General features: G+C 42.0%; 1 protein-coding gene across 1 annotated transcript in view; it reads left to right on the plus strand.

Moving 5' to 3' along the window:
* Positions 1-147: 147 nt before the first annotated feature.
* The window catches only part of IGF2BP3 (insulin like growth factor 2 mRNA binding protein 3), a 96,858-nt gene continuing 84,002 nt past the window's right edge, over positions 148-13,003 (plus strand). The window contains exon 1 of the mRNA XM_069088199.1: positions 148-350. Within this exon, the coding sequence (XP_068944300.1) occupies positions 148-350 (203 nt within the window). The remainder of the gene's footprint in view (positions 351-13,003) is intronic.

Genomic DNA, 13,003 nt, shown 5'->3' on the forward strand with positions numbered 1-13,003 from the left:
GGAGCGGGTTCTCTTTGGGTTGGGCGAACCTCAGAACCTGGGGATGGGACGGACGGGATGACCGGGGGAGGGCACTAAAAGGGGGAGAGGGAGGGCTTCGAAATAATAAATTCGGGAAGCGAGAGGGGGGAATTAGCAGGAAATGAGATGGGCCGATTTGCGTTACATAACCGACGGGCACGTGAGGGAGTGAGCGGCTCGTCGGCGGCGGCATCACAGCGGGGTACAGGAAGGAGAAAACGTAAGTACATTTTCCGACAGCCCCTCCCCAGGGAAATGGGGAAGGGTCTCGGTCAAGCCGGATTTCGAAGCCCCCAGCCGCCGCCCGCCGTCGACAGAGCTGCAAAAGTGTGAGTAGCCATCATTCTGATTACTACTATCCCCAATAAAAAAGAAACAAAACAAACCCGCAGAGATCTTTTTTCCACGTAGGCTTCCCCCACACCCCAGGCCCTTCGAGCTCCAGATTTGAGCAGAGACTTAGCAGGGAGGGAGGGAAGTAGGGGCAGGAAACGGGTGGGGCGGACACTTGCAGCCAGCCTAGAGGATGCGCAGGTCTGGTCCACCCGACGGCACAGGCAGCCCTAGCGCTGGCTGTCACTTGACCAAAAAAAAAAAAGCAAAACAAAACTCTGGAGCCTCGTCGAAGCCTCCCCGGGCTGTGACGGCGGCGCGCAGCTCCAGAGCTGCGAGGCTCCCGCTCCAAAGGCGTTTTGCCTCCTCCCTGTGGCCCTCTAGCCGTCCTACACCTCTTGGGCTGAAAAGGAGGGATGGGAGGGTGGGCTTGTAGAGGTAGCTCAGGGAATGCCCTGAGGCCAAGACCTGAAGGGAAATCGCCAGGATTTAACTTGAAAACCAGAATCGCCTTTGTTGAGGAGGCCAGGAAAGGTGGGCCAGCAAAGAACAGCTTCAGGCTGGGGGGAGGGGGGAGCTCGAAGGCAATAGGTAGGAGAGAAATCCAGTGGTCAATGTGCTTCCCCTACTGACCTAAGAAAAAGACGTTTGGGGGGTGTCTATGCCGTAAAGGTAGCTAAGCCCCATGCCGACTGATGTTATCAAGAAAAAAAAGGCTTCCCAAAGTGCACTCTTTGCCCTCCATTTGCTAGCCCCTGGGTTCTTGTATTTTGCACCCTTACTAGTCTGTTTCAAATGTCAGCATTTTCATGTTCTTGTTCTGGGGCAAAAAAACCAAAAAACATTACACGGAAAACCTAAAAGCCCACTTAGGAATATATCAGAGGTGAAAAGACCTTTGTTCTTGTCACATATAGTATACTTGCACAGTGGTTTATGGTATGGTAAACTGTTTCCTTTCTAACTCTTCAGCTATCAACTTGAAACACACAAAGAACCTGGTCATCTCCCTGCGCTTGTGGAGTCTAGTCTCTGCGGACCCCTTCTCCCCCAGAAATAGGAATTCTGGGATGGGGACTTATTGTTTTCTCTGAGCAGGGAACACTTTTGCGACATAATATAGTGAAAAAGAATGTTTTTGTTGCTGTTGTTTTAAGCTTCTTTTCCCATTCAAGGAAAGAAGAAAAATCCTCAAGGGCATTGTAAAGAAAAGTGGGTACTCCAGATAGTGGGGCAGGTTCTGGTGAGCTCTGGAGTCCAAAATATAGGTAATTTGTAGGCAGCAGTCCAGTGTCTCCGAAGCAGGGTTACCAAAGTAGTAACACCCCATATGTATTACAGCTCTGACCGATGGGCAAGATTAGAATTCTGACACCGCCTTCCCTTTAACTTTTATACCTTTGAGTATTGATCTTGGGATCAATTCAGACTTTCCTATCTGCACCCTGACTCAAACTCTCCAGCGCAATGGAGATTCTTTTACTTAAAACTGTGAATATGCTAAGAGACTTCACAGTTATGTGCTTTCCAAATTAGTGGGGGCTTTTTTTTGCCCATATGTAAGGTGAGAGCTTATGTTTTTCTCAGTTCTCTTTCAGTGAAGAAGAACGTGTTTAGTTACACATTCGAGGCCATTAGGGGAATAGTTTCTTTGGTAACCCCCAAACCCTGTATCTCACTGGGCAGTTCAAATTATGTTTTTAGAAAGCTAAGCCAGGACTATCCTGACAATTAGTCCGGCCCGATTCCCCCCCCCTCCCCCTCCCCCCCGCCCCATCCTATACTTAGTTAGGGTCGTACAAGACGAAATTTGTAAAGCGTTTTAGCTACAGGAATATTTTGAGATTGGAGGATTTAGCCCCCCTCCTCTTTCCCGGAGTAGCCCGAGATCTTTGGGATCTTAATTCGGGTTTCTCAGGTTGACGAGGCCCTTTCTCCCCCCCCCCCCCCCCCCCCCCCCCCCCCACCTAGCAGCTCCCGCCTTGACGGGGGCGGGGAGAGCAGGGAGGGTTAGGAAATGGTGGAAAGGCAAGGAAGGCGCTGCCTCCCTCTTCCCCCTCCCCACGCCACTGCGGCAGCCTTCTGTTCTTGGGTTCGAAAGTAGGTATTTTTGCTCGAACCCACCCCGAAGGCAGGCAGTTTGCATTGATCGCAGACGGTTCCACCGCTATGCTCCCAGGGTCACCAGGGCTAGCGGGGAGGAGAAAGGCGAGAAAGCCGCGGAATGGGTAATCTGTACCCGCAACACGTCCTGGGGAGGAAGGTCAAGAGAAGGGGTGTCAGGATTTGGGTCCAGAAAGCCAACCCCTGCAGAGGGCGCTAATATTTGTCAGTAACCGTGACATTCAATGGCTTCCAGTCCTAACTGGCAGGAGACGGTCGATACATGGGCTTCCCGCAAAGTGATCCCACCTTTGCAAAAATGACCTTTAGACCCACAGGGAAAATCAGATTAGGTAGGGGGCGACCCAGGCGAAGTCCCTATCGAAGCCCTGAAAGGGAGAGAAGGGGCCTGCTGCAAATTAAAAGTTGGGGAGCCCGGCCCAAGAGGTGATTGGGTGAAACCAGCCAGCGGCCAGCTATGGGCAGTTTTTTTTTCCGCTGAGAATTGCGCTGAGGCAGATATATTGGAGGGATGCAGGGAGGAGAGGTCTAAGTCCTAGTAGGTGGCCGAGCCCAACCACTGTGGGTTCTGAAGACTGCTGCAGTCTCCAAGGCAACGTGGCATGTCTTCCTTCAGCCGCCTGTGAACTTGAGGAAGATGGTAGCTAGACACTGTAGGGTTTTAGACGCCTCCTGTCCTAGCTCCGAGAAGAACGAATTGGCCATCTTAACAGGCTTCTTGATGGGGCCCCACTTCTCCACCCCCTAGAGGGATTAGTGTGGACGTGACTTTGTCTCTTTGCTAATGGGAACAAGGCTGGTGGAACCAATGGTAGTGCCACCCCCCACCCCTTTCGTTTCCTTTCAGGGGGGTAGAGAGGGACTAGAATGAATATTAAAGTCTTGGCACCTTTGAGAAGCTCCTAGTTGAACAAGGTGGCTGGAGCAGCTGGAATGGGGGGGGGGGAAGTATGCTGGCTACTGTTGGTTATGTAAATAGCAATGATGTCACTTGTTCGAGGGTCTTTGTGGGGGGGGGGGGGGGGGGGGATGGTTTTGCTCTCGCCCCCCGGGGGGGGGGGGATGGGGCTCGGCTTTTTGTTCGAATCTTGCCTTTTGTCAAACAAACAAACAAATTTAAAAAAAAAAAAAAACCGAGATCCTCCTGGCCTCTCTCAGTTGCAACTTTCTCTCCCTTCTAAATTACTACATCCCCCTGGTTTGATTTTTTTTTTTTTTTGCCAGATTTAGTTGTTTCCCCTTTGATTAGGGTTGTATCAAGTGAAGCAGGTAATAGAGAGCCGAGTTCCCCACTCCCCTCACTTTTCCATCAATTAAAGCTGACTCGATCCATTTGTGGCGGTTCCCTGGCTGGAAAGCTTGGAAGGTACGTGATATCCTGTTTCTTGTCCAGTCTATTGAAAAAAGATTTTTTTAAAAAAGTATCCAATATTAAAGTTGAGTAAACAGAAAACAGCGAATATTAGCATCAGAAGTAGTCATCATTAATTGGTTCAAAATAACCATAAAAAAAAAAAGGCTAGATTCTCCACCTCTTCGCTCCTGGTCCTGTTATGTTAGGCTTTCAATCACGTAAGGGAGCTGTCTTTTGCTAGGATATGAAATCAACTATGGAAACCCACGAAGCCTAAACGCTCGTGTTTCCTTCATATCAGTCCTTAGCCTTAAGGAGAAGGAGCTTTCTCCTGAGAACCACCCCTTTTCGGGTCACTTTCTCTCTCCCAGAAACTTAAAATGAAGCTGCTACAGCATCTAAAAGTAAAACCTCAGTTTAAGGAGACGGTTGTCTGGTGTGAAGACTTGAAGGTCTTACTGAGCTAACGGCTATTTCTCTTGCTCGGCAAGAATTTTATAGCACTTATTTTTATGAAACTAGTAATATACATAAGTGCCCAAATGTGACCCCTTTGACCATTGCGTTTAGAGGAATACATTGATTGTTAATTTCCCCCTAGTAACAAGGGCCTTTTAAACAATGGCTCCTGAAGTAAGGAAAATTATTAGGCAACCCGTTGACTTTAAACTTTAAGCATTAATTTACTGATTCTTTATGAATTTAACCACAAGAGCAATTATTTATTATATGCTCTAGAAAAATTAATTGGTTATTCTGAATTTTGGCATGGCTGTCATTCCCTTAAGTTTTACCCCAAACAGAAGCTAAAATATAGAAATGTATTGCTTTCTAATAGTAGGCTGCTTGGGAGATTGACAAAAGTCTTTAAAGGTATTTTAGTCACCTTGTATTTTAAATGTACGATTTAAATTTTTAAGTCAAGAATTTTGACTTCTAATAGCTAAGCGAAGGAGTCAAAGGAAGACCTTCAGAATTTAGTAGGCTAGGTAGTAATTTTGGGTCTTAAGAGTCTGGTTTCTAGCCTTCCTGTTAACCATTGCAAATAATTTTTTTAGTTGGGTCAAGTCCTGTTACCACCAATTTTAAGGAATTAGTCCCAAGTTCTTTTGTTCTAGAATTTTTTGAGGCTCTTTGAAATAAGTGGACCACCAAGCCCTATTTAGTTATTTTAAAATGTTTGTTGTACAAAGATTTGGAACTTTGAATGTAATTGGCTGCATTGGTTAAGTCTTTCTCATGTATTTTGGTTGGTTTTGATGACCTCCAAGGGGAGCTGATTTTTGAATTGATTTAAAATCCTTCCCTCATACATACTGGAGTAATTAATAGTTTTCTGATTAAAATAAATTGACATTACGAGAGAACTGCCAAGTAACTATGGAATTTTAAAGAAGTATTTGTTATGGCTTTTGGCAATAACTTTTTCTAGGAATACATTTTTTTTTAATGAAGGCATGAAATAACCATTCAGTTGTTTTGGCAGCTAGTATGTGTGATTTGGGGGAGAGATGGAAAGGGGAAAAACGAAGTCGTTAGCCTATGCTGTACTTGGCAATATTCTCTTTACATATACAAGGTTCTAGTCATAGAATTGGGGACTGTGTGGTACTGTATCCCAGGTGTCTGGAGTCTAAGGGCTTAGAAGTGGATTTAGCATCTGGGGGACTAGTATGTGCAGATTTGGTATAATTTCCCCTGACATTCCCTATTCCCTCTACCTCCGTAATAGCCTTTAGCACCAGGACAGTTTGATTTGCTTGGGCCTTGCCTCTCCTATGTCAAGGGACATTGTTAATGTTGAACGAAATTTTTACCAATAATAATGTTACAGCTATTGTGCCTGAATTGAAAATGAAGTATATATATATACTAGTATCTTATAATTTTAATGTGTTTTATACAGATGGCTTGTTAATTATAAATTATCCTGTAAGTCAAGATATGATTTTAGAATGTGTGTACACATACATACATGCATATATCCATATGAATATAGGTGACTATAGTGATATGGACCAGGCTAGAGTAGACTTAATTTGTTAATGGTAGAAAATATACTCATACATTTGTTAAGATTTATTTAAGTGCTTTATATAGTTAATTAGAACTAGTCTTTGCCCCTTTTCATTTCACTGAAAGTACTCTTTATTTTTCCTATTAAACATGACCATATGAATGGTTAACTCCCAAACACTGAAGAAATTGGGTTTACAGACAATGCATATGAAATGTCCTGTTTTCTCAAGAGCCTGAAATTTGATTACGTGGCTGTTGAAAACATCACATATTGAAGGAATATTCTAGAAGGGACTCAGTGGAGCCTTCAGCTGGGCATTGACAAGACCAGTTCCTTCTTTATATATATTTTTTTCAGTGCCAGACTATTTAAAAAAAAACAAACCTTATTTAGTTCAGCATATCTAGTCTCCTGGTGGAACATAGGAAGCAATTTGAGCATTTTATATTGGGAGGCTGTTTTTCAAACTAGGCTTATCATCTCAGTTCAGTCCTATTAACCTCTGACATAGAATAAGGTTTTATTTTTTGTTCTGTTTACATTTACAAGCACTGAAATGAGACTGTTGGATTTAAAGTGACTTAAATTGGGGTAGGTGGCAGAGCCTTCTTGACCTCAGTGGCTTCCTGCTTCCCTGGCTTGTTTAGACAGGGAAAAGAATTGTGGACAATGAGAGAGAAACACCACCTCCCTGATACAATGTCTTCCAGACTTGAAGGTTAATGGAATTTGGACTGCTTATCGTGTAGCATTGATAATGATAAGGGTTCCAAATCAGAAACACCTTTGGGATCGCCTACTAATAGCTGAATTTGTGTTTGGTTTATATGCTTTGTTCACAAACCATCTAAGCAGGTAATCCATGTTTTATAAACGAAGGAACAGAGTTAAATGGTGACAAAGATCAGGTTGCAGCTCTGATGAGATTTTTAATACTAACCCACCCTTTAGGGGTCTGTCCTCTTTGGACAAACATCCCTGACAGGTGGTGCTCCAGCTTCTTTCTACTCACATACTTTGACTGCTGGGAAGCTCCCTACTTAACTAGACCCCTGATTGCAATGTTAGGGCAGCTCCAGGTGTGAGAAACTATCTCCTTTTTTGGAGCAATCAGCCCTCCTCTGACTTGCTACATTGGTTCTTGTATTTTCCTATATGGAATCAGTTGGCTTCCTTTGACACCCTGCCCCCTCCCCAACTATTTGATGACACCACTATCTTGTCTTCTGTCAGTCTTTTCTAGGCTCATCATCTCCAATTCCTTCAGCTGTTACTCTCATGACATGGTTTCCATACCTTTCACCATCTTTTGGGTGAGCTCCAGGTTGTCAATATCCCTCTTACAATTTGGTGCCCACAGCAGAATATGTTACTCCAGATATAGTTAGCCTAGTGCAGAGGTCTGGATGGCATTTTATTAGTATGGTCTGAAGTGACATGAGCTTTTCTGGGCAAACAGGTTGCACGTGATTGACTTGTCCATCCTGCCTTTGGGATATTCTATCCCCATCCTGGACTAGTGTAGGAGACTTTTTTTTAACCTAAGTTCAGTTAAATATATGTAACCCTACTAAATTTCACTTTAGTTTTATATCCTTTGGTTTGGTTCAGGGGATCCTGGGGAAACCAATGGCTTAATATGTTTTAGGATTTACATCTTTTCCTCTACTTCCCAATCCTCTTGTTTCTAAATATCTAAAAGGTATTCAGTAAATGCTGGTATTGAAGGGCAGATATTTTCAGGAATGTCCCTCCAAGGATAGACTGGGGGAAAAGATCCAGGTTTTGACCAGTTAGCCAGTAACTAGTTATAATAATCAAGTTTTCAGGTCGGCTTCAATATGAAATACATGTAAAACCTGATATGCCGGCAGTGGATAGAGAGTAAATTCAGGAAGGACTCATGTTCAAGTTGGATACATACCTTCTTGTCACCCTGGGCTGCTCACTAAGATTATTAGAAATGTTATTTATTTGCTTCTTGGGGTGGGGGGGGAGAGTCTGCCCTTAGGGAATCTCCTACAAAGAAATCTGGTCTTGACCCCAAAACAAACAAACAAAAAGACTCTCCTCCCATGGTTCAGGGTGCCAGCTTAACTGTCCTGTGGGGGGGGGGGGCTTTCTCTCCTGCCTATTACATAATTCAGTTTCACATTTCTCATCTGTAATATTTTAAGTATTAGATTTCATTTGTTCTGGGAACTCCATGCATTGATGCAAATCGCAGTTCCTCTCTAATGACTTAGTTTAAACCCATCCCCAGTTTACCTTACGGACTCACCTGCTAATTAGATCATTTTAGAATCCTCTTGGTATCTTTTGACAACCATGAGGTCTTAATTTTCTGCCTTGGAAGGATGCTGGAAATGAAAATTTCTCCAATGATAAGAACCTCTGGAAATTGAGCAAGGCTGGTCCTTAGATGAAGCCCTTAGCTTAGACCATTTCTAGACTAGTATCTAACACCATTCTTGTCTGAGGACCCTGGCCTCTGGTGATAGTGAGATAAGACATTGGAATCCAACTTGACAGAAGGGACATCTCCGTTATAATGTATGTAGCCCATATGTTTGAGGTGATTATCAGAGCTATTGGGCTCTGATAATCTTGGGGGAAATCTAGCCTTTCCTTGATCATTCCAGGTACAATCCCATTATCACAGATAAGTAATATAGGGTTCTATGTAGCCCAGACAGTTTTGGGATATTTTGATGAAGGCATTCTCAAAGGGCTGGGAATTTGAGTGTGTGAAAGACCAGATTTAATGAGAAGGATGCTATTACTGCTTTTGATGACATCTTAGGGGAGTATATTGTGAGGAAATTAACTAAAAATAAAATGTTGCATCACTTTATCAATATTAATACTTAGAGGCAAATTTAAGATCATTTAGATCCTTCCCCAGCTCCTCCCAGATGTGTATGGTGAGAGGAAGAGGAGAAATGTGTAGGTGCTTGAAGCTGATTATAAATTATGCTACTGTTGCTTCTCTTTGGGCATCTGGAAACAAATTAATTTTCCAAACCAATCATGTATGAAAAAAATGGCCTGATAATGTCAGATAACTGAACTGCCGAGAGCCTGTCCGAAGCTGCTGCAGAGAATGGACAGGGGCAATTAACACCTGCCCAGAGGGTCGGGCTGCTCAGCCGCTTTAACTCTGAATCACTTGCTGATTTCAGAACCCTGATGCTGTCCATTTGAGGCAGGTAGAAATGGGAGGAGAACACAACAAACATCCTTGGCACTGGAATCGAGCAAGGGTCCCTGCAAGCTCTCAGAGGAAGTCCTCTGTGTGGCTAGGAGGTGACAAGCTTCTGGAGGGATTTAGGCAAGGAACAGTTAGAGTAGCAGAAAAGTCTAATTTCTAAGCAGTACATTTGTTTCGGGTTCAATTGTAAAGGATAGTTTTCTCTATTTAATATCGAAGTTGAGATTGAATCGATGTCCCTTAGAATGGGGTGTGGGGGAGTAGGTGGGGAGAGTGTGGATTTCCATCTTGATAGTTAAGATGGGTCTACCTCATTCTCCCTAGACCCTGGGAATAATTTTTAAAAAAAATTAAGGGAATTGATTTTTTTTTTCCAATCTGGAATCAGGGCCATTTAACAGCTTCCACTGATACTGCCTTTCTGGGCCTCAGTTTCTTTTTTCTATAATCTAAGGTAAGATTCCTTCTAACTCTGAATCTCTGATCTTATATCTTGGTAGGAGGTGAATTTGGGAAACTTTCTACACTTATAAAATCTTGTTTGATTAAAGAGAGAAACCAAGTATCGGAAAGAAAGGGAGAAATTCTGAAACGGGAGATGGGCAATGTCTTTGCCTCAGCGTAGACCCCAGTGATGAGAGAAGATACAAAAGAACACTTAATAGCAACCTCAGGCTACAATTAAACATTAGTTAAATTTCCCAATAGGGTTGCCTAAAAACAACAACAAAAACTAAAAACCTCTCCCTGAATTTACCTTCGTGATTGGACAACCTGCCCTTTTCTTTTTCTCCATTGTAAATTTGGTACTGTTAAAATGGGCATGTAGAAAAGCAGAATGTTTCGTGTGATCATAGATTTCAAGCTGAAGTGGACCCCAACATTTATCTAACTTAACTCCCTCCTTTTACATAAGAGAAAACTAAAGTCCAAAGAATTTACTGCTTATCCATTATCTCCATAGGTAGCAAGTGGCAAAGCTGGAATTTAACCTCAAGCTGATAAGGCGTTCATTTATATCTCTCTCTGTCTCATTCTCTCCACTATGCAACTTGAATCTTGGAAAGAATTTAATCTTACACAGGCTTACTGAGGATCTGTAATTTTTGTGAGATAGAGCAGTTACTCCCTTCTTTGATACAGATAGCGATCCCCGATTTCACCAGCTTTGTGTGGATGAAATCTGCCAACGTGTAATTGATAAGTCGGTAATTTACAGCATAATGTTTTCAAACAGACTTCTCCCTAATCCCGTCACCTTTGTTTCCTCTAATGACAAAGAAAAAGTATGAAAATGCTTTGGGGGGAAATTAATTGGTTTGGGGCAATTTGCTTCCCCTTTCTGGGGTCTGTTTCTTTGCTTGTAAAATGCAGTGAACAGACTATTTTTGAAGATTGCTTCCAGTTCTAAATGTATAATTCATCTTTTGGTCTCTTTAGCTATTTGAAAATTCACCCATAAGAATGAAATATTTAAAATAAAAAGATTTGATCATCTGTATGTCACATGCTCAGAGCAAGTTTTCTCAGAAAACAAAATTATGCTGACCTTCGAAGGAGCATGCACATAGTGGGAGAGAGACCATTGAAACTGGTGGCTGTGACTTTTTCTGTCAGTAGAGAGGAGACAGGAACAAATGAGCACTTAGTGGTAGGCTCTTTAAAGTTCTTGGGAAAAAAATTGAAGGGCGTTGTTAAAATCCCTATCGACTTTCTGCCACTGTTCTCCTGAGTATCTTTAAAGGACAGAATACAAATTTGAAATGAAATCTTTCTGTAATCACAAGGATAATGTCTGCATACCAGGAAGAATTTGACTGTGTGGTAATGAATGATACCTGTTCCCAGATAGAAAAGGGAGTGAGGGGACATTTTCTTACCTTCTGAACAGTCTTACTTTGTAGACTCTTGAAAATGTGTACGGCAAAGTGCTTCACATTAGTGCCAGTTAGTTGAAGGGTTGCTGTTTTTGACTCTTTTAAGGTTTAGGAAATGAGTTCTAAAAACTGGAGATCAAAGTAATCTTAATGCTGAGATTAGAATTTGAGCCTCAATTTTGGAAAGGGTGAAAAACACTAATCCTGCCAGGTCTTTTTTTCTCTGAGAATGTGGGATTATCTTTTTATTTCTTGTAAGGTTTCCAATTCAGATTGGCAAGTTAGAAATCTTTGGAAATACATTTTTACTGGAAACTACTTACAAATTGTTTTCTAATGAAATATACATTTTTACACATGTATTTTTTTTTACCTTTTTTTTTCTTTTTTTGGGCGCCAAAGGGTAAACAAAGCTTTGAGAAACCTCTGTAGCCTTTTGATTCCTTCTTGCGTTTGGGTTCCATTCTGCCTGTCTTTAAAAAAAAATACTTTTGCCTCTGCACTAATTACTCACATAATGCCAAAGAACACAGTTCATGTGTGTGAGTTGAGTTTGCTTCCTGCCTTGTTGTATAATAATTTATTAGGGTATAATTTGTCAGATGAAATACAGGGAATTTAATATGTGTAAAGAAAGTTGAACAATTCAGGGTTTCATAGCCCTTAGCTTCTTGCCCAGGAAATGTTTGTTTATGCAAGTTGGCTTGTAACACTTTAAAGGTGTCTATTTTGTTTGGGTTATAAAATTTGGAAATTTTGTGCTTTGTGTGTGCCCGAGTACAGACACATATGGAAATAGAACTTTCCAGAATTCAGGCTGACTCACTGGTAATATTGCCAGTATATACAATATATATATATGTGTGTGTATAAAATAAATGTATATTAAATATACATGCATGAATGTGTATTCAAATTAAAACATAAAATAATTCTTGTTATCAATATTAATCTCATTTTGAAATTATGACAGAGAAGATCCAAGAAACCTTCCCCCCCAACTGATGTTTTTTTCCACCTGCTCTCATAAAATAAGCTTCTCTTCTCAATTTTATTATTAAGCCATTGAAGTTTCCTAATGTTAGTGTGCTGTCAGTGGCTCCATTTTCCACAGACTAATTATTTATTTTGTAGAGGATTCATGCCCTCTTATCCTCTTCCTTTTTCCTGCCCATTTTTGCCCATTAGCCGCTCCCTCTCTAGAGTGGAGACCCAGATAACTCCCATTTTGCTGTTTCAAGAAGGTTTAACCAATTCAGGGGGAAGCTCTTGGCTACAAGGGAGATTTGAGTTATGGGTAGACTAAAGTCACCAGTGATCTGCTTCTCTTTCTTCCCATTAGGCAGAATAATCCAAGGGGCCTATAGGTAGTCAGGTTAAAATATGCTTTAATAACCTTCCTACCAGTGACTGGAAAGATTGGCTCATGGGATCCTAGGTTTAGGGATGAAAAGGATCAAATAGGTCATCCAGCTTGCTCCCTTTTCATACAGGTGAGGAAACTGAATTTCAGAAAAGTAAAAGGGTTTTTTTTTTTTTAGTCTTTTTTTAACCCCCCCCCCCCCTTATTAAAAACCATCAAATTGTATTGATTCAAAATTGCCAGACCTCTAAGGCTCTGGTGAAGCAACCTCTCCCCAGGGCCCACCCCAGTGCTTCTGCTTGTGGCAGTTTTCCCTATTGCCCATCGATAAGTGGGCTTCTTTCCAAAAGTCTCACTAAATCTGGGTAGTGTACCAGTACCCTGGTTCAGTGTGGCAGGAGACCTGACCCCCTCATTCTGTGGCTCTTTTTCTTCTGGTTTTCAATGAATGCACCCAGAATGATAGCTGTGGGTCCAGTGTCCAGTGACCTAGACAATTGCAAGTTCTTAGGAATGTCTCTGAAAAGGTGTAAATCTGCTTTGGGATGTTTCTTCCATCTGTGAAGTGTGACTGATAAGGAAAACAACACCCTAGTTATTGGGAGGATTAATGTGGGAGATGACCATCAATCACAGTTTGAATAGTGATTCTCCCTGGCAGTGGGGTCTAGAAATGGGTGGATAATTTAAAACCACTGAT

Source organism: Petaurus breviceps, unplaced genomic scaffold (assembly GCF_028583685.1).
Source record: "Petaurus breviceps papuanus isolate PSGF00001 unplaced genomic scaffold, PetGlider_PUasm1.0 185, whole genome shotgun sequence".
Lineage (NCBI taxonomy): Eukaryota > Metazoa > Chordata > Mammalia > Diprotodontia > Petauridae > Petaurus > Petaurus breviceps.